General features: G+C 42.7%; 1 protein-coding gene across 1 annotated transcript; it reads left to right on the top strand.

The window, feature by feature from the left end:
* Positions 1-878: 878 nt before the first annotated feature.
* Positions 879-18,860, top strand: opn3 (opsin 3; the record flags this gene model as incomplete). The annotated part of the gene is made up of 4 exons (XM_079249166.1): positions 879-1,197; positions 3,010-3,329; positions 17,903-18,154; positions 18,576-18,860. The coding sequence occupies 4 exons, from the start codon at positions 879-881 to the stop codon at positions 18,858-18,860; spliced, it is 1,176 nt and encodes a 391-aa protein (XP_079105292.1).
* Between the last annotated feature and the right edge of the window lie 1,984 nt (positions 18,861-20,844).

Below are 20,844 nucleotides of genomic sequence, written 5' to 3'. Positions count from 1 at the left end.
GGTTTTCACAGGGAGCATAGAGAAAGAATCACTTTGACAGCTGGTTGTTCTCATAAATAATTCATGTAGGCAATTTGTTTATTTAATCTGTTTATTTTCTACTTTGGAAATATCTGTATAAATATGTGTGTTTGGGGAGTCTAGTAGGTGTACAAAGCTACCTTCTACTCCTTTTGGACACGTTGGATTTATATTATTGTTTCTACTATTTCATATTGTTATCAATTTCTTTATGTATTTTTGGTTGTCTGTTTTTCAGTTTTTTTTTTCAGTTCTTTCTTTTTTTGTTACTTGCACATGTCCTAAATAAAAGCATCAAATAAAAAAAAAAAATCAAATCAAATCAAACCGTCATAATAATTGAATGTTTAATCTTCTATTGCATAAACTGTAATTAGTTTCTGCATGACCAATATTTCTGTATTAGAAATCAATTTCAAGCTCATATCAACATTATTCCGCGCACAGACGTAAAGACGGAAATTACCGCCACACTTTGGTTTCAAAATAACACAGAAGCGTTTTTAGACAAAAGAAGAGAGAAATTTGGAAGGTTGTTAAATACTGAGCTTAAATACATAACGAAAAAAGAAAAAAACAAACAACTAGCGCGCGCCGCGCAACATGTATCCAAACATATCCGTTTTACTATGAAAGAGCAAAGCGGAAGTGCAACATCAGCATTGTGACAGGGTTGATGTTGGTACATTGACCCACTTTCATCAAGCCGCTGTCTCCGTGTTGGTTTGAACTAGCGGCGCGCGGGGGATCGTGTGAGCTTCAGGAGCAGCGCCCTTTCTGGAGCCCTCCCGCGCTGGTCTCCCGTGCTCTGGACGCGCGCGCTTCACAATGCTGGAAAGCAAGTTTTCATCCGCGCAATGAATCCTGCCAACGAAACCAGAACCGAGAGAAGTACGGAGCAGTACATTTTCGCAGTTGGAACCTACAAACTTCTCGCCTTCACCATCGGAACCATCGGGGTGTTCGGCTTTTGTAACAATGCCCTTGTTATCATACTCTACTGTAAATTCAAAAGACTTCGGACCCCCACTAATCTGCTGCTGGTCAATATAAGTTTGAGCGATTTTCTGGTGTCTGTCACCGGTATAAACTTTACCTTCGCTTCGTGCGTCAAAGGCAGGTGGATATGGAGCCAGGCGACGTGCGTCTGGGACGGCTTCAGCAACAGCTTGTTTGGTGAGAATAAAACATTTTTTAATTAAATCCTTTTTTTCCTTCCTGCATGTATATTTATATGACACCGCATTCATTTTTTCTACTCTGATTAAACGTGTTTATCGCTAAATTATAAGTGATAATATCTTTTTATCATTAAACTGAATTTTGTCCTAATTGAAACATTCATATTTTAATTCATTACATGAATTCAGAATGTGACAAGTGCAGGCTTTTAAATTATGCAGAGCAGGAATTTGCTCATTTTGAATATTATCAGGGAATGCAATAAATTAAGGATGTTTAATATGAAATATATGCAGGTAAAATGTGTGCTCTCATTAAATTATGAGAAATATTTTCTGATAGCTGTTTCACATTTAGTCTTCCAGCTTAATGAGCTGCAGTAAAACCAAACAACCTACATGGTTTCATAACGTCTACCTCTTTCTGCTGTCATGTCTTGTTTTTCCTAGGTGTGTGTGCTTATTCTTTAGGCTACTGTGTCATGTAGGGGTTGTCATTTCTCACCACAGCTGGTGCCTTTGCTGCCGTGACACGACTGTCTATTTATCATTAGTATAAGTCTGTTTAGCAGTTAAGTGTGAATGAGGACTCGGGGTCATTCTCCAGGTCCCAACCACTGCAAGAACTAGAGCTCAGCGGTATTGGTGCGGAGTAATGAGCTTGTTAGTACAAGCCTTCCAGCCTTTGGCCGCTTTATCAGACCAAACACAAACGAAGCGATGGACAGTTGTCCTCCACTTCAGTCATCTTCCTGTCCTTTAGCTGACATTGTCCTCTGTGCGTATGATCTGAAGAACATGTCTGCCTGCCTCTGTCAGCGAGCAGTACTGCAACAATGCCTTTGTTGATCTGGCATGCATTGCAAATATCTCACAAGAGAATTGCAAATCAAAGGTGTGCAAAGTTACTGTTTACATCAAGGCTAATACTGTGTTTCATTGAGTTGAAGACATCATTTTTCATCACTGAGCTGCCCCGCTGCTTCAACCCACACGCAAAGGAACAGGGCTGACCTGGTAGATAATGGAAATATAAGTTACAGCGAACCTACCTGCCCCTCCTCTGCTTGCTCATTCACAATACAGCACTGCAGCTAAAAAATCCTCTGGGTTATATTCTCTCATGTGAGGACCAAGGTCATACAGATGGGCCTGTGGCATGACTGAATGAGAAGATTGGAAATCTATTGTAGGTCTCTGCTGATATTGAACTTACTTTGGAGACCTAAAGTGCACAAATATGAATCCCATGGGCTCCACTATACATATGTGTCCTCTTGTCCTCTGCTGGCACGTCTTCATTTTCGTACCTTATTTGCGCCTACTCAGTAGAGGTTGGTGACAGCAGCTGCAGTTGTTGGAATGCCCTTTCAGCTCTGATATATAAATACATGAATCATTTTTTTAGATTTGTTATATAAGGTAGAGATTCAGTTTTAGATACTGTACCATAGCTTGCAAGTTAGACGACTTATAGAAGCGAGAACAAGCGGATGCAGAAGATACAGCTTTGGTCTGCAAACTGTGCACTTGCAGAAGCAAACTCTCCACCTATTGTGGGAAAGTGAGACGGTAAAGCACAGATGCAGGTCTTGGAGGTGTGTGTGTGGGGGAGTCAAGTCACTTTCTTTGAGTTCTCAAGGCCTGAGAATACTGAAGCAATTGAATGTGATGTTCAGAAATCTGCTTACACGGCATGTGATTAAACTTGGTCGAAAGAGATGCTGAGTTGCGACTGACCCACATCCCGCAGCGAGCGCTCTGCATTACTCAGCTTGCTTGTCTTTCTTACGCTCTCCCTTGCCAGGCATCGTTTCCATCATGACTTTGGCTGCCCTGGCTTATGAGCGCTACATCCGGGTGGTCCATGCCCAGGTGGTGGATTTTCCGTGGGCATGGCGGGCCATCGCCCACATCTGGCTGTACTCTCTGGTCTGGACAGGGGCTCCTTTGCTTGGGTGGAACCGCTACACCTTGGAGATTCATCAGCTGGGCTGCTCCTTGGATTGGGCATCAAAAGACCCAAATGATGCCTCCTTCATCCTCTTCTTCCTCCTGGCATGTTTCTTCGTGCCAGTAGGCATCATGATCTACTGCTATGGGAACATCCTTTATACAGTGAGAATGGTAAGACATGCAGATGTTTGTTACTATTATATAGGCCTTTTATAATAAACAATTAATCTAACCTAATAGACATCAAGTGACTCTATAACTGTATTAAACTCTTCACCTTAAATGTGAATTGTCTGCACAAGCTTACATTAGCAACCTTTTAACCTCCTCCGATGTTCCACGTGCAGGTTCAACATGTAAAGCCATTTTCACACATGCAGATAATTTGATTCACTTTTCTTTTTTTTCTTTTTTTTTTACCTGCAGTTGCTTTTCTTTGCACTTCACAGCAAATTTTCTGCTTCAGAACACTCTCACAGCTGGAAATGTAAAGTGGGCGAGTGTCTGGTGAGATCACAGAGGAGGCCAAAGGTGCGCGTTGTGGAAATCGCAATATTTTCTTTGCAAATGTTAAAAATAGCAGCTGAGGCTCCTTGTTGAGTGTTGTGCTGATATTACTACCACATGTATCTAGGTGTGCACACAGAAGGAAGTGAAAAGCAGCAAACAGGTCAGTAGGAAGGAAAATAAAAGCAGCAGCTCTCACCAGCACACGTTTACTGCTATGTTTGCACGTCTACTGACATATTTGCCCAGAGCAGGGTTGGTGGAAAATTTCTGCAAACTGTCAAGAGAAAAGTTTGTGGACATTTGCATCTTTACATGGCTTCACTGAACATCTGTAGAGCGTTCAGGACTCCAGTGAAAGTGTGAAAACAGCCTAAGTGTGACAGAAAATCAGTTGCTGTTGTCATGAACTGGGTCAAGTCTGGAAGTACTCACTAGGTGACAATCTGTTCACAAGTTTTGCAACTTAGAAAAAACAGCTTCTCATCACAGATGGCATCATTTTGTCGTCAGCATTGTCCTCATCTCATCTCTCAAAGCTGGAATCTACGTTAGTCTTTTAACCCTCTGGGAACCAAGGGTAGAAATAAACCTCGCCTGACTTTTTTTTAGTTTAAATGCTAATAAACACCACCTTTCAATGCCCCATAATGTCCTTTACCTTGTTTTTTATTATTATTATTTTGAATTAAAATATCAAACTGTTATGTAGGGGCTGCACGGTGGCGCAGTGGTTAGCACTGTGGCCTCACAGCAAGAAGGTCACTGGTTCAATCCTTGGCTGGTTTGGTCAGTGGCCTTTCTGTGTGGAGTTTGCATGTTCTCTCCGTGTATGCGTGGGTTCTCTCCGGGTACTCCGGCTTCCTCCCACCATCCAAAGACATGTATGATAGGTTAATTGGTCACTCTAAATTGCCCCTAGGAGTGAGTGTGAGCGTGAATGTGGTTGTTCGTCTCTCTGTGTGTGGCCCTGCGATGGACTGGCAAGCTGTCCAGGGTGTACCCTGCCTGTCGCCCAAAGCCGGCTGGGATAGGCTCCGGCTTCCCCGCGACCCTGAATTGGAATAAGCGGTTCGGAAAATGAATGAATGAAACTGTTATGTAAACGAGGCTCCTTTGCTTATTATAATTATAAAGTATTATAAGTTCGAAGCATGACTAAAGGTACCGAAGGGGACTGAAGCACCGCAGCTTTCAGAAATCACTGTCAGCTGCACACACTGTTTTCTGTTACCAAGTTATACATCTGTTACGACGTCGTTGTGTCATTTATGTTGAAATAAACTACTTGAGTAATGCAAATGTTTGTTTGAGCAATTACACATGGTATGTGTGCGTAAAAGCTGTTGTTTTCATTATTTATCGGCCTTGTAAATACAGAAGGCAGCTATTGACTGCTAATGACACCGATGCATAGTGATTGACACTGTTTGGAGGCGTTTCCTGAGGCATCATCGGCTCTGATTAGGACTGGGCGATTAATCGATTTAATCGATTAATTCGAATTTGCTGTTTATGACGATTTATTTTTTTGAAAATCGGGATTTTTTTTGCCCCTCCAGCACCTTTTGGGCTTCCGTACCTTATAGTGACGTCAGCGCGCTCCCGCTGGTTTCCCACAGAAACGCATAAACACAACATGGCAGCTAGAAACGTACAAGAAGTGTCCCCACTGCGTTTCCATTACATTTTGTTGCAAAATAATAACGATATTTGTACGTTTCGACAAACAACAGTTGTGATTTGCGGGTTTTTCCGCTGAGCAATGTTTAGCACATTAGGATCACGTTTCGTAATTGCTGTTAATGCATCGTGGGCACGTAGCGTTATTTTATGCTTTTCTACTTGCTGCAGAGAATTTGCTTCGGATTTTCGAAGCTTTTCTCCCTCATTTTCTTTTCTAAAATACTGAAATTTGCTGTTTATTCCACACCGCGCCATCTTTACCGGGAATTAACTGGTCACGACCCCCACGTCACGTCTGGGGACACGTAAACGCAAAATAAGTGTTTCCATTACACTTTTGCAATATAGTTCTGTATTGAAATGTCTGAAAAATCACCTCTTGAGATTGTTTTATAGTAGCGGTTTTTATGGCGATATTTGTCACGAAAGCAGTGGAGATGTGGTGTGGACCCAAACGCGGAGATGAGGGAAGCCGGTATGCAGAACTCAGACAGATTTATCTTCCTCAGAGGAACCCAGGGAACTCAGAACAGACAAACTAAACTGAGGTACAAAATGATCCAGCAAACAATGAGTGAACATGAGTGGTATAAATACACAGGAAAAACCGAACGAGAAACAGGTGAAACAAATGAACTAAATGAACCCAGGTGAACCAAATCAATGAACAGGAAATCTAAGAAGCTAACCAAGAACCAAGACAGGAAAAACTACAAAATAAAACAGGAAGCCCAAAAACAAAGCACAGAAAAACCCAAATCATGACAGTACCCCCCCCCCCCCCCCCCCCCCCCCCCCCCCCAAGGGCCGGCCACACGGCCCAAAAAAGTTCAGAGTCCAGACACGGGTGGGAGGAGGGGGCCCGGAGGAGGGACCAAGGGAAAAAACAAAGTGCAGGGGCACAGGGCCGGGGGAAGAATCCAAACGGCCCAGCTCAGGAAACAGTCTGGGGGCAGCCTCTGCTCTGGAGGACGGCCGGGAGGCCCAGACGACGGGGGAGAAGGAGCGACCTCCTCGCCGGACACTGGAGACGGGGGAGGAGGAGCGACCTCCTCGCCGGACACTGGGGACGGGGGAGGAGGAGCGACCTCCTCGCCGGACACTGGGGACGGGGGAGGAGGAGCGACCTCCTCGCCGGACACTGGGGACGGGGGAGGAGGAGCGACCTCCTCGCCGGACACTGGGGACGGGGGAGGAGGAGCGACCTCCTCGCCGGACACTGGAGACGGGGGAGGAGGAGCGACCTCCTCGCCGGACACTGGGGACGGGGGAGGAGGAGCGACCTCCTCGCCGGACACTGGGGACGGGGGAGGAGGAGCGACCTCCTCGCCGGACACTGGGGACGGGGGAGGAGGAGCGACCTCCTCGCCGGACACTGGGACGGGGGAGGAGGAGCGACCTCCTCGCCGGACACGGGGGACGGGGGAGGAGGAGCGACCTCCTCGCCGGACACTGGGGACGGGGGAGGAGGAGCGACCTCCTCGCCGGACACTGGGGACGGGGGAGGAGGAGCGACCTCCTCGCCAGACACTGGGGACGGGGGAGAAGGAGCGACCTCCTCGCCGGACACTGGGGACGGGGGAGGAGGAGCGACCTCCTCGCCGGACACTGGGGACGGGGGAGGAGGAGCGACCTCCTCGCCGGACACTGGGGACGGGGGAGGAGGAGCGACCTCCTCGCCGGACACTGGGGACGGGGGAGGAGGAGGGACCTCCTCGCCGGACACTGGGGACGGGGGAGGAGGAGCGACCTCCTCGCCGGACACTGGGGACGGGGGAGGAGGAGCGACCTCCTCGCCGGACACTGGGGACGGGGGAGGAGGAGCGACCTCCTCGCCGGACACTGGGGACGGGGGAGGAGGAGCGACCTCCTCGCCGGACACTGGGGACGGGGGAGGAGGAGCGACCTCCTCGCCGGACACTGGGGACGGGGGAGGAGGAGCGACCTCCTCGCCGGACACTGGGGACGGGGGAGGAGGAGCGACCTCCTCGCCGGACACTGGGGACGGGGGAGAAGGAGCGACCTCCTCGCCGGACACTGAGGACGGAGGAGGAGGAGCGTCCCGACCTGGGACCCCCTCGGGAACTGGGGAAAGAGGAGGAGCGTCCATTTCCTGGACCCCCTCGGGAACTCGGGACACAGGAGGAGCGTCCATCTCCTGGACCCCCTCGGGAACTCGGGACACAGGAGGAGCGTCCATGTCCTGGGACCCCCTCGGGAACATGGAGCAAGGGAGGAGCGTCCCGTCCTGGGACCCCCTCGGGAACATGGAGCAAGGGAGGAGCGTCCCGTCCTGGGACCCCCTCGGGAACATGGAGCAAGGGAGGAGCGTCCCGTCCTGGGACCCCCTCGGGAACATGGAGCAAGGAATGTGGACGGGTTCTGGGCGCTGGCGTGGGAGCCTGCAGCGCTGGAGACGTGGGCCTCGGAGCAGGCGGGGACACTGGAGACGTGGGCCTCGGAGCAGGCGGGGACACTGGAGACGTGGGCCTCGGAGCAGGCGGGGACACTGGAGACGTGGGCCTCGGAGCAGGCGGGGACACTGGAGACGTGGGCCTCGGAGCAGGCGGGGACACTGGAGACGTGGGCCTCGGAGCAGGAGGCAAAGGGGAGCAATGTTGTTTGCAGTCCCGCCTCCTCCTGGCCATCCCAGCAGTCCATTTAAGCCCTAGCGATGGAGGAGACCAAATAGCCAATCTGGACCCCCAGTATGGATTGGGTGCTGGCTTACCCCGGCTTGGAGAGTTCATAGCAGCCCGTCTGCAGAAGAGCTCATATGGGGTTATTTTCTCCGCTGGGTCCGCGTCTGGCTGGATAATTCTGTCACGAAAGCAGTGGAGATGTGGTGTGGACCCAAACGCGGAGATGAGGGAAGCCGGTATGCAGAACTCAGACAGATTTATCTTCCTCAGAGGAACCCAGGGAACTCAGAACAGACAAACTAAACTGAGGTACAAAATGATCCAGCAAACAATGAGTGAACATGAGTGGTATAAATACACAGGAAAAACCGAACGAGAAACAGGTGAAACAAATGAACTAAATGAACCCAGGTGAACCAAATCAATGAACAGGAAATCTAAGAAGCTAACCGAGAACCAAGACAGGAAAAACTACAAAATAAAACAGGAAGCCCAAAAACAAAGCACAGAAAAACCCAAATCATGACAGATATTTAGTTTTTGTGCAGTTCTAGGTGTCATGGAAACGCAGGGTTTTCAGTGTGGAAGGGGGCATTGTCACATGCCACAGGGATCTGAAGCCAGATGCAGCTGACAGGCTCGTCTTTCTTGCCAAAAATGTGTAAATTAAACAAAAAACAGCAAGAATGTAATAATACATGTATGTGAGGTATAGCTTCAATAATATTCAGGGATTTTTTAAAAATAGTATTTTGTATCAAAGAGGCCAATTTTCTCAAAACACATGTTAAGTGTAAAGAAACATTCATTTTTATTACCTCATTGCCAATGTGGGAAATTGTTTCGGTTATTTAATGTCAAAATACTCTAAAAGGAATCGCTAATTTTCTTCCAAGAGGAGGCATTTTTATTTATTTATTTATCAGTATTTTATTTTAGAATAAAATTACACAAGTGAAATGAGGCCTATTCTTAAATGTATGATCAAAACTTAAAAACAATCTCAAAGTGGAAACGCACTAAGTACAAACATGTTGTTACTTATAATGTTTACAGTGGCAGTGCCTGCATCTCTTTTTATAATCTTGTTTAACAGCTTGTTTAGTTGCACTTTAAATTTAGGTAAACTTCTAGGCTGATCGCAATAAAAGCATTTTTGAAAAAGAATTTTTGACATTTGTATTTTTTTTTTTCTTTTTCTTTACAGTAAAGGGGAAAAAAAATCTATTAAAATCGGAAATCGGATTTGGTTTAAAAAGTAATTTTTTGGCCATATCGCCCAGCCCTAGCTCTGATTGGACAAAAACACGTCATGCGCCAAAGACAAAGGCTCTGATTGGAACACCTATTTTGACACAACACTGTATCACCTATGAATGGGCTACAGTGATGCCGGAACTACCGTCTGAAAACCCGGAGTCTCCCGATTAAGAGGGGGAAAAAAATTAAGTTTCTATCTTTTATTGTTCGAAAGCTATGCTCAATTAAACAACATTGTCCCAGGCATCGCCGACGATGCCGGCGTCCCCAGAGTGTTAAAGATGTTTCTAACTTCAGTGGTCGATGCAAGCAGTGTGCTCCACCACTGAGCAAGTTTAGTCACTTTGAAACTTTACACACACAGTAAAAGTAAAAAACAGACAATAAAAAAAAGAAATATTTAATTTTCTGTTTATATTTCTCTTCCTCTTCGATCAGAGATGGTAGGTATCATGTGAGCTATAGTGCTTAAAGCTACAAGCTTCTGGCAGAAGCTGCATTCAGCATTAAAATCCAGAACAATTCACTAAACATTGACATATTTCTGCTTGGATTACTTTAATAGTTTAAAAAGAACAACCAACAGACACAGCTGTAAAACTGAGTCAGAAAAAATGGAAAATATGGTGGAACAAAGACCGTGTTCCACCATATCATGAATGAACATCATGAATGATATTCACTACTCGTATGGCAAATTGTTTCTCGGAAAACCTGATTTCGTATGCAGGGACAGATGCACAGAAAGCTGAGAGCTGCTATCAGCATCTGATGGCAGAAATCTACTAACTGATCTGCAACAGCAGCTGAGACAACAAAACACACAATAAAAGCTTATTATATTGTGATGGAGAAGCCACTGGGGTTGCATCAGGGAGAAAACAATAATAAAATTTAAAGGATACCTAGCATTTTTTTTATTTATGATTAGTAATGACTCCAGCAGATGAAAAACATCACATCATTTTCTCCATTTCTATTTTACAACAGATAAATGCTTTGAGAGTAAATGGTAACTCCAGACATAACAGGAATCTTTTTATCATAAGATTCTAATAAAAGTATTCATCTCATGTTGAAAGAGAAAAATAGAAACTTTAAGGTAACAATTCACTTTTATGAATATTTCCCCAAAACAAAACATTAATTCTGTATATGGGTAGGAGAAAAACATTTGAATAAGCTGTATTACTTAAAGATTTAACAGATGCTTCATGATTTTGTTCTTTTTAAAATGGAACAACACAAGTGGAAACAGTCTAAAGTCCTGGTTTAAGCACATGACGTGGCGCCGAGGTTGTTTCAGGACTTCCGCTTCAAGTAGCTTCCAAGGAACCTTCACTGCTTCTTCTTCTGATGACAATTTAGCTGTTTAAATACCTGAAACACAAATGACCCTTTAAGTGTTTTCATGTCTATGTGATTTCTCTTCTGACTTGAACTTTAATTGACTCCACATTCGGTTTATTATATTCTGCCTCCTGAAAGAACAGTTTGTCTCTTTTCACTTCATTTTAGCCCCCGTGCCTTTTATTTATTTTTACTGAAAATAAAAGCAGTCACAGGACAAAGGAAAGTAGCTAATCAGGACATAATCATTTTTCACCTGCTCCTTACACGATCTTAGAATTAGGTAAATACTACCTCAGATTATTAACAAGATGACATGTTACACCGTGTAATTGTTTATCAAAAATTAATTCCAATGCAAAATTGGTGTGTAAAAAAGTTCCTAAGAATGAAAAGGTTAAACAGCAACCAGCTGCAGCTTGTTATATATAAATGATAAACTGATTACCAGCTAGTGGGAACACCTCTATCAAAGCATAAGCTTTTGCAGTTTGCTGGTCTGGAGGATTCCAGTGTGTGCTAATAAAACGCCAAGGGGAAAAAAACATCAGCAATGATCTTAGAGAAGCAAGTGTTGCTGCTTTTTTATATGACAAGGGTTAGAAGATCATTTCTAAGCTCTTTGAAATCTTCTTTTGCACCGAGAAAGATTATTCACAAACCAAAAACATTCAAGACCCTTGCCAGCCTTACCAGGACCTAATGTCCAAGAAAATCCACCCCAAGGTCAGACCGTGCTGTACAAATAAAATCAAAGAGTTGATACATAGACTGTACAGGTCTATGTTAGCATGTCAGGTGTGAAAGTTCATGGCACTATAATTTTGAAATGTCTGACTGGCTTGTTTGCAAGTGAGGAAAACATCTTCATCATCTTCATCTTGATGAAACAAACTCCAAGCCTTCTGGAACAGAAAATTTGGAGAGACAAAACCAGAGTGAAGGTATTTTACCATAATGGATGGCAACATGTAAGCTCAAGCACCTCGTGTCAACTGTCAAACATCATTGTAGAGGGTGGAGGATGCCGGCTTGTTTTGCAAGTCAGCTCACAGTCATTGAATAAAAAATTAACTCCTCTTTATACAAAGTGTTGTGAAGGGAAATCTGAGATCATCTGAAGTTTGGATTAAAGTTTTTCATGCAATCTAAAGCAGATTTAATTAATAAAAGTGTTACATGACACACACAAAGTCCAAATCTCAATGTGACTGACATGCTGTGATGGGGCATTAAAGGCTTATTTCCATCTAGTCGTCTGACTCAGAGCAGGACGATTTGCTTCATTGTACCGCTGGACATTCTGAGTGACTACAAAACTGTACTGTCACATGAGATATTGATCAGAAAATGATAGCATATCTGTACAAAATCTGATAAATCCTTCCGAAGTAAATGATTGTGTATTAGGGCTGCAACTAACGATTATTTTAATAGTCGACTAATCTGTAAATAATTTTTTCAATTAGTCGATTAGTCACGATTATTTCTGTCATGCCCGTCATCTGTGCTTCCAGTTGACGCAGCTCTTTTTACAGGCTCCAGCATGTTTTACCCCACTCTCTTCATTTGTATCACACGAATGTCATCCTGATTCCCAGTCAGTGACAACATAATGTCCTTTAGTAAGTTAAAAGAATGATTCCTGAACCAGTTGAATATTAAATTTAAGCTTAACAGCTTACTACTAATTTATTTTGAAACATTCAAACTTAGCTATAGTGTCATATCCAAGCTGTACAGAATTTGCCTCAAAAGGAAAACAAAATAAATAAAATATTTTAACATCATCATTTTTGTAGATTTGCATTGAAATGATTATTGACATCTTGAAAAAGCCTGTTTTGTCAGGTCGACAAGGTCTAAAGTCTTTTAAAAGAATTTCTGAATCCAAACAGCGATCTGGATCACCACTAAAATTAAATCAATTCTTCCTTTTCACATTTCCACAAACTCCTGAAAATTTCATAAAAATATATCCATAACTTTTTGAGTTATCTTGAACACAAACAAACAGATGAATGCCGGTAAAAACAACCTCTTTGGCAGAGATAACAACAGCACATCACTACTCGCTAACACTAACTTTGCCTTCCGGAAGGCTAGAAACCATGACTCTGGGGTGCTTTCGTTTCAGATGCTCATGCATGACCGTCGTGCTGCTGTGGTATGCCAACTCTGCGTGGCAGATGACATATTTCCCCTGATTGACACTTTGTTTAGCATGAAATATCCCCAAACTTTGGAAAGAGGTTGCACCGCCATCAGTTTGTGGTTTGTTGTTTAAACAAAGACGCTGCACAAAATGACAATACTGCCGCCAGCACTTCCTGTGGTGCTTTGCATCATTTGCTTGGTGTTTAGAGTTCTTATACTGTCTGAAAAGCCATGGTTGGTAAATGGCGTTACGTTGCCTGGCGCAGCGTTTTATTAGCAAAGCCGTTACGGGCATTTATAATGTGACGTGTCGACAGTGAAATTTTGCATCGATGAATTTTCATTGTTGACGTCAACTTTGTGGACAAACCGTTGCAGCCTTATTGGATATTAATTCAGATTCTAAATCTGTGGAATCGAATCGGTGCAGACAGCCTATATCGGACAGCTGCTTCAGGAGGGAAGAGGCAGGTGGAAACTCAGGGTTTCTTTATGGTGAGCCTTCCACCAGAGGTTCACTTCATAGAGTCAGTTACCATGGTAACAGACTCAGGGAAGGACTTATCTCGCTGTTCAGCACGGAAACCCCAGATTTTTCTTCAACTCGGAGTTAACATACTCACAGTTGCAACATAACCCACTTTCTGGAACAGGCCTCAAGAGTGCTGTGAGTAAATAAATTATACAAACAATATACAAAAAAAACAACATTACATCAAATAGTTGCTTCTGAAGAAAATATTGAATCATGGAGTGTTCCTAGTTTTTCACACAACTGATCTGCATTTTGGCAAATAATGTAATTGTAAAGTGTTATTTGCTATTGTTGAATAGTTTTTGTATACACCTATGTTTATGGTCTATAAGCAGAGATCGTGCTTTCTTTTGATCAGAACTGCATGATTCATTTCAATTAAAACAAATTTAAACACAACAGCAGCTACCAACTCATCTACACTATTGTAAAGCTTTTCAACCCAAATCTTTTCACTGCTGAGTCTTACAGGCTTTCATTTTTTTTTCATTTTCATGCAAAAACGTCCTTGACCTGAAGTGGGCAAGTACTGCCTTTAACTCATCTTTCATTATGTGTGGTTTTTTTTTTTTTTTTTTAGTGGAATGTTCCTCTCTGCTCTCAGTGCTTATTCTGCAAAAGCAATCACTCAAAAGATCTTTCTTGTTCTTATACTGAGCCTTAGAGATGAAGCCTTGACGTGCCATCGGTGGTGATGGAAGGCGGTGTAGAAGACAGTTAAGAATTTAGTGTTTGCATCAGTCACTTTAGACATTTCTTTGAACGTTTAATGTTGCTTGCATCAAGCAAATGGCTTCTGAAATCGTGAAGCTGGTTAGGATACAAGCAAATTTGTGAATGGAAAATAAATGACCCAAATTTCTGTTTGCATCACATTTTCCCCCCCTTAAAAATTCACAATCTTCCTGGAAGTATGAGTGTCTTCTGCATCAGAGCTTTGAGCTCGGGGAAAACGCTGCAGAGGCCTGGGAGGACTCACACGACACAGCACTTTTGGAAAAACTTCAAAGAGAAGTTCTGTGAATACTGCAAAGCTTCTTTTTTGGTTGTTTGTATAAACAAGAACAGTATGGCAGAGTTAGAAAAAAGAAGATCTGGAGAGAAAGAGACCATTAACATGGAGATAATTTGGGGATTTTTAAGTAATAAAAATAATAAATAGAATAGGTGACATAAACAGCATTGGAGAATTTATGAATAAAAATACGGTGTGGGAAATTGTTTTTTTTATCGTCTAGTATAGTGCTTTAGCTGAAGGGTATATTTAATAGAGTCACTCACTCTATCATTGAGCCATTATCATTTTTTCCCGATCAGCTCTGAGTTAATACCACGACGTTCCAGGCAGTCAGCCGAGGGAAAAGGAAAAGCTACTGTATCAAAAGTGGAAAGCACTCAAACGGGCAGATCAACAAAAGTCGAAGGCCAGCCTACTTATTCTTAACCAATGCAAGCCTGAATTAAAGCTGAAATTCATTTAATTTGACTTCAGAGTTAGTTTTTGGAGCCCATCTAATCATGGGCTTAATGATGCCAGCCATTAAGCGGGGTCAGGGTCAGCATCAGGGAGCAGTCATATGATGCAGACCCCTCAGAAGGTTAATCACACAGTGTTGGTACAAGTCAATGCCTGAACACAAGATAATAGAGATCAGAGATTCCCAGTGCTTTCTCCATTTGCAAAAGCTTCTTTTGGTCCTGATTTAAATACGTTTTTAAAGAGAAAGTTGTGTGTTTTATGCAGTTTAAAAATCGGTTAACGGTATAAAGCATAAAGGTATGAGGTATAAAGATGAGTAAACAGTCAATTAGGACATAATATCTAATAAAGCATCATGTGCTCCACCTCATGCATAGAACATATTAGGGCTGCATGATTCTGGATAAAATGAGAATCACGATTTCTTTTGCTTAGAACTGAGATCATGATTCTTTTCCAATATAAATATTTATTGCACGTATTACCGGCACATCAACTTTGCAACAGCTGACACTGAACATAAAAACAATAAATGTCTCTCTTATGAGAGACATTATGTTTCTTACAATATAAACAACAGGAGCGTTGGACATAAAGCTACAAATTTCACACAACAGTCCTTTAAAAAAATTACTAACAGAAAAGAGTTTATTTATAGTAATAAACATATTTATGGTGGTTTTGACTCATCTTTTGTTTCTCCCACAACATTATTCCTCTCTCCTACAACGTCCATTAAATTACACGCATATGGCCAATTTAAACTAACAACCTAAATGGACGAAACAGAGACAACAGAAATGATGTTAGTTTACATCCCACTCTGTAAGCCAGGGTAGGATCAGCGGTGGATTTGCACATGCACTATTCATTTTGACTGTGCACGCGGACTTGTGTTGGTGTCCTCTCTGCTCCTCTGAGGTGCAGCCGGAGCCCACTGTGAGCCTGGCTGCCTGGGAGTGCTTTAGGACGGGGACGGGGTCCCGCTGCAGTCACTGCTAAACAAATTGTGCTTTCAAGTCAGTCGCCAGAAACGTCTCCAATAACTGTAATAAAAGTCGCTAGATTTGTCGCTAGTTGCTTTTAACAAAAAAAGTCGCCAAGGGGGTTTGGAAAATCGCCAGATTTAGCGAGAAAGTTGCCAAGTTTTTTCCTACCAGCCGGCATCTGCGTCACGTGGTGTAAGGATCTGCAGTTGTCATTTGTTGAGGGAGAAAGAGGGAGCACTTGTTTTTAGGCAGGTGAACTCCCAGTTCGAAATGCGGTACATTCGTGGTCTTTTTTTTTTCTTTAAATCGTCGTCATTTGAAAATGAGATTTTATACAAGTCTGAATCGAGATCGCGATTCTTTAACGATTAATTGTGCAGCCCCTGAACATATAGCAAGTTAAACTGAATTTGTCATATGGCTCACCATTAAGCACACAGCTGTTCAACCGAATTGCTAAGCTTTTAACTGTCTCAGCTTATCCCTAAAAGGGTTAAAAAGAACTGAGGACAAAACCTTTCCTTGTCTTAGCCACTTAAAGCTGGGGTAGGTAATCTATCCCAGACATTTTTTATTACTCTGGGTGAATTGGTTCCTCGTCTTGATAGTAGTCTATACATTTTGTAATCATGAACAATAGGAAATATAGCTAGACCCCTCAGTTTACTGTAAATCTGTAAAAACCAATCCAAACGTTTGGACCAAAATGAAGTTGTTCATTTCTTATATTTCGTAAGCTTCTTCTCCCGGCTCCCCTCCTCCCCCTCCCGCAGCGCATACCTGATAGCCCCACCCTGCTTAGAAATAGCTTGTTAGGATGAAAATACAAAAACATTGAAAACATGGCTGAGAAAATACAGGAAGGATTTCCCCGACCCGGCTCGGTTTATTTGCCTCCTCCCGCTAAACAGCCGGAGGAGGAAAGAGAAAATTGTTCATGGAAAAAGCGGCGAACTAGAAAAGCACTCAGAGAGCATAAACCTTCGCCAAGGCCTAGATCTAAATGGTGATCCGGATCACCAACAAAATTAAATCAGTTCTTTTTTACATTTCCAACAACTCCTGAACATTTAATTAAAATCTGTCCATAACGTTTTGAGTTATCTTGAACACAAACAGATAAATGCCGGTAAAAATATATCTTCCTTGGCGGAGGTAAGAAAAAAGCCTTGGATCACGTAAGGAGCAAAACTAGAGGGGTTGGAGCCAAGACAGGGTGAGACTTTCACATCTTGCTAGCTCCCCAACATTACCTTCCCCAACTTGAAGAAAAAGAGGAGAAACACAATCGCCTCTGGTGGGCATACCAGTAAAAACTATGTTTCAAGGAACCTTCTTTGGTTAAAATCTTTAAGTTTCTATGGTTAAGGCTTTAGATGAATCAATATTACAACATATTGTAGATCTTGTTTGGAAGGAGCCTTATGTCTTAACAAGTTGCAGTTGTGGATGTAGGTACCTTGCTTAGATTTCAAATTAAACTGGTTAACTGTGGGAATCATAAGCTCATACTTGCCTATCCAGAATGGTTTCAAAAACTTTTGACCAGATATTAGCTCAGACAATGAGAATTTGTTCACTAAACTATCCAAACGAGTTTAACATTAGAGATATGATTAGACACAATTACCTTCACCACAAACCAGATAAAACAAAATGTACAAAAAAAAGTGTTTTTCATCATTCTGTGTGAATTACTTGTTCCATGCTAACATTTTGTAGCTAAATACAACAACTGAGGAAGTGTTTTTGAAGCAATAAAATATGATGTCATACAGACAATCTGGACTTGGGCATTAGTCAGTTCAAGAAATTGGAAGTGGACATTTTTCACCTTGTCATCAGATGTCCGATCAATCAAGATAGTTGTTCCTCTGTGGTCAAATTTACACACCAGACACATTTTGCCTCATGACGTGAGCAGAATAACAAATGCAGGAACAGGCAAACAAAAATCTGCCAAGATTCATTCCATGCATTTCTTCACTCCTGCTTTCTTGTCACTCTGTATGACCGATGGAAAGCTTAGTTTGATTAAAAACTAATAAGATCCAACAACCATCTGGTCACAAGTCTGTTTCATGACTAGCTTAATATTCTCTTCACAACAGCATCTCATTCTCTCCTCTCTCTTTTAGCTGCGCTCTATCCAAGACCTCCAGACGGTTCAGATCATCAAGATATTGCGTTATGAGAAGAAGGTTGCAGCAATGTTTCTCCTAATGATATCCTGCTTTCTGGTGTGTTGGACCCCCTACGCAATTGTGTCCATGATGGAGGCATTCGGCAAGAAAACAATGGTGTCACCCACAGTGGCTATCATCCCCTCATTCTTTGCCAAGTCAAGCACAGCATATAACCCCCTCATCTATGTCTTCATGAGCAGAAAGGTTTGTGATGGTTGGTTTTTCTGTGGGTTTGTTGGAATAAAAGCTTCAGTTCTGGGATATCCAAAAACTTGCAAGTTTTGAATATCCACTTCCTGTGGTTGCTCACAGGTGAAAGTTCACTGTTGACGTCGCCTCTATTTGAGTTTAAGTCATGATTAAGAAAAAGATTTTTAATAGAACGGTAGAAAAACAATGATTCGACATGTATTCAGAGGATGTATGAATATTTATTTCTCGAGTTTTCTATTGGCCAAGTTTCAACATGTGCAGTATATAATTTTTGTGTTTGTAGGTGTATCTGTCCCTTAAACAGGTCTTAAACTGGCTGACTTGAGCAAATGACAACCAAATGAGAGAGAAAGGAGTGCTATTTAATCCTTCTCTTGTCCATCTTCCTCTCTTCCTACTCATCCTCTCCCAGTTCCGCCGCTGCTTCCTGCAGCTCCTCTGTTCGCGGCTGAATTCGAAGCTCTCTTGGCTGCAGCGAAACCTCAAAGAGCGGCCCTTGAGTCCGGCTGAGCGCCCCATTCGACCAATCGTCGTGTCTAGCACATGCGGCAGCAGGGACCGACCCAAGAAGAGGGTCACCTTCAACTCTTCCTCCATCGTTTTCATCATTACAAGCGATGACCTCCAGCGTCTGGATGTTACCTCCAAAGAGGGCGGTCCTTCCCAGGTTAATGTCATCCAAGTGAGGCCATTGTGATCCATTAGAACTGGACTTCTCATCCCACCACTCAGTATGCCTTATGACCTAACATGCAAGTTCCAAGCCAAAACAATCCTGTCTGACCTCCCTGGATTCTTCTGTGTTTAGACACAGTTCCAGACTTTTTTTTACAACAGTGTGAATATCCAATGTTGCACCCACATCAAACATCAGCTGTGGTGATATTAGGTACTTAATGATGTAGTTCTGTACAACTAGTTGTATGTTTCTATGCCATGCAGGACATGTTATAACTGTAGGTCTGTGTTGAGTATTTAGATCGCAGTTATAGACCTGAGTTTGGATCAACATGTGATAGCAGACTTATCTTTTATTGTTTTTGGTTTCTTTTGGTTGGTACCCAACTCCAAGTGTGTAAAATGGAAAATAAGCCTTAGTTTCGTAGCCATAACATTACTGTATATGGATTCAGTAAAAAAAAAAAAAAATCCTGTTTTAAGCTACACTACTTAGTTTGTGCACCTTATCTCATCTCATTTCAATATCCATACTGATGAGAGCAGTCACTGTGAAATTACATTTGGTAGAATTATATGTTTCAGGAATACAAGAGTGTAATTAGGTAAGAGGAGATGAGATGGGTGGGGGGGGGGGGACCTTATACTTGAGTGAGACACTCCTGTTCATAACCTCTTGAGCTATCGGCTAAGAATAGACATGATGAATGGATATCCATTGCTAATAAAAACCCCTTTTCACTGTGGAGTGAATGGCTTCTTTGTTTTTACTTTCTCATTAAACAATATGGCAAATCAGTGCAATAGTTACGCAAACTCTGTTCTAAGCTTAAACTATGGACTAGTAATGAAGGAAAAGCTCAGCTTTGCTCTTTCCATATGTGGGAAGTCAAAAGTAGATGGGGTTGTATTTCCTTTTGTGCACATGAAAGGTCTGTCAAGTCATTTATACACACCCAGTGGACTCCAGGTTTTCCTGCCATGTTTGCAGGGCATCAACATGGACTACAGTCACAAAACTAATTAATTTTGAGTCCTGCAAACACCACACAGAAAAGAGAGTAGTTGTTTTCCCTGTGACTTACCTGTCACTGCAGGGTCAAAGGAAGGTGGTCTTAATGGGGACTGATGTAAACAAGGAACAATGGAGATTCGACAGAAAATGTTTGGATTTTTTCACTTTTGTTGTTCACACATAGTTCACAGCAGGAGGCTTTCTGTAGGAGATGTGCGTAGGAGTTGGAAAAGCAAGGTTTGGTGGTGGGTTGGTGGTGGGGGTTCTGAGTGCACATGACAGGAATAATTATCACTTGTGATGAATTTACACTCACCAGCCTCCTGTTAGGTTCACCGTGCTAATAATAGGTTGGACCCCGTTTTTCCTTCAGAACTGCCTCAGTTCTTGATGTTTTAGATTCAACAAGTTCTTGGAAACATTCCTCAGAGATATTAAACATTAAAGCATCACATAGTTTTCTGCAGATTTGTCGGCTGCACATCCGTGATGAGAATCTCCCATTCTGCTTCATCCCAAAGCTGCTCTGATTAACTAGATCTGGTAACTGGGGAGCCCATTGGAGTACTGTGAAACTCACTGTCATGTTCAAGAAAGCAGTTGGAGATGATTTGAGCTGTGTGGCATGGTGCATCATCATGCTGGAGGAAGATGTTACACTGTGGTCATAAAGGGATGGACATGGTCAGCAATGGTACAGTGGAATTAGTCTCCGTTGGTAAGGGAACCAAACTGTGCCAGCTGAAATCAAGACTGTTTTTCCAGTCTTCTGTTATCCAATTTTGGTGAGTCTATAAATTGTAGCCACAGTTTCTTGTTCTTAGCTAACAGAAGTGGCACCTGGCGCCGTCTTCTACTGCTGTAGCCCCTCTGCCTTAATGTTCTTAAGTGTTGTTTATGGTATTGTGCATTCTTTGGTTGTAGCCAGTGGTTATTTTGAATTACTGCTGTCTTTTTCAACCAGTCACAATGAAATTACCAAATGCAT

This window comes from Telmatherina bonti, assembly GCF_933228915.1.
Source record: "Telmatherina bonti genome assembly, chromosome: 11".
Classification (NCBI taxonomy): domain Eukaryota; kingdom Metazoa; phylum Chordata; class Actinopteri; order Atheriniformes; family Telmatherinidae; genus Telmatherina; species Telmatherina bonti.
Note: the sequence above shows the minus strand (reverse complement) of the source record. Positions and strands in the feature narration are given on the sequence as shown.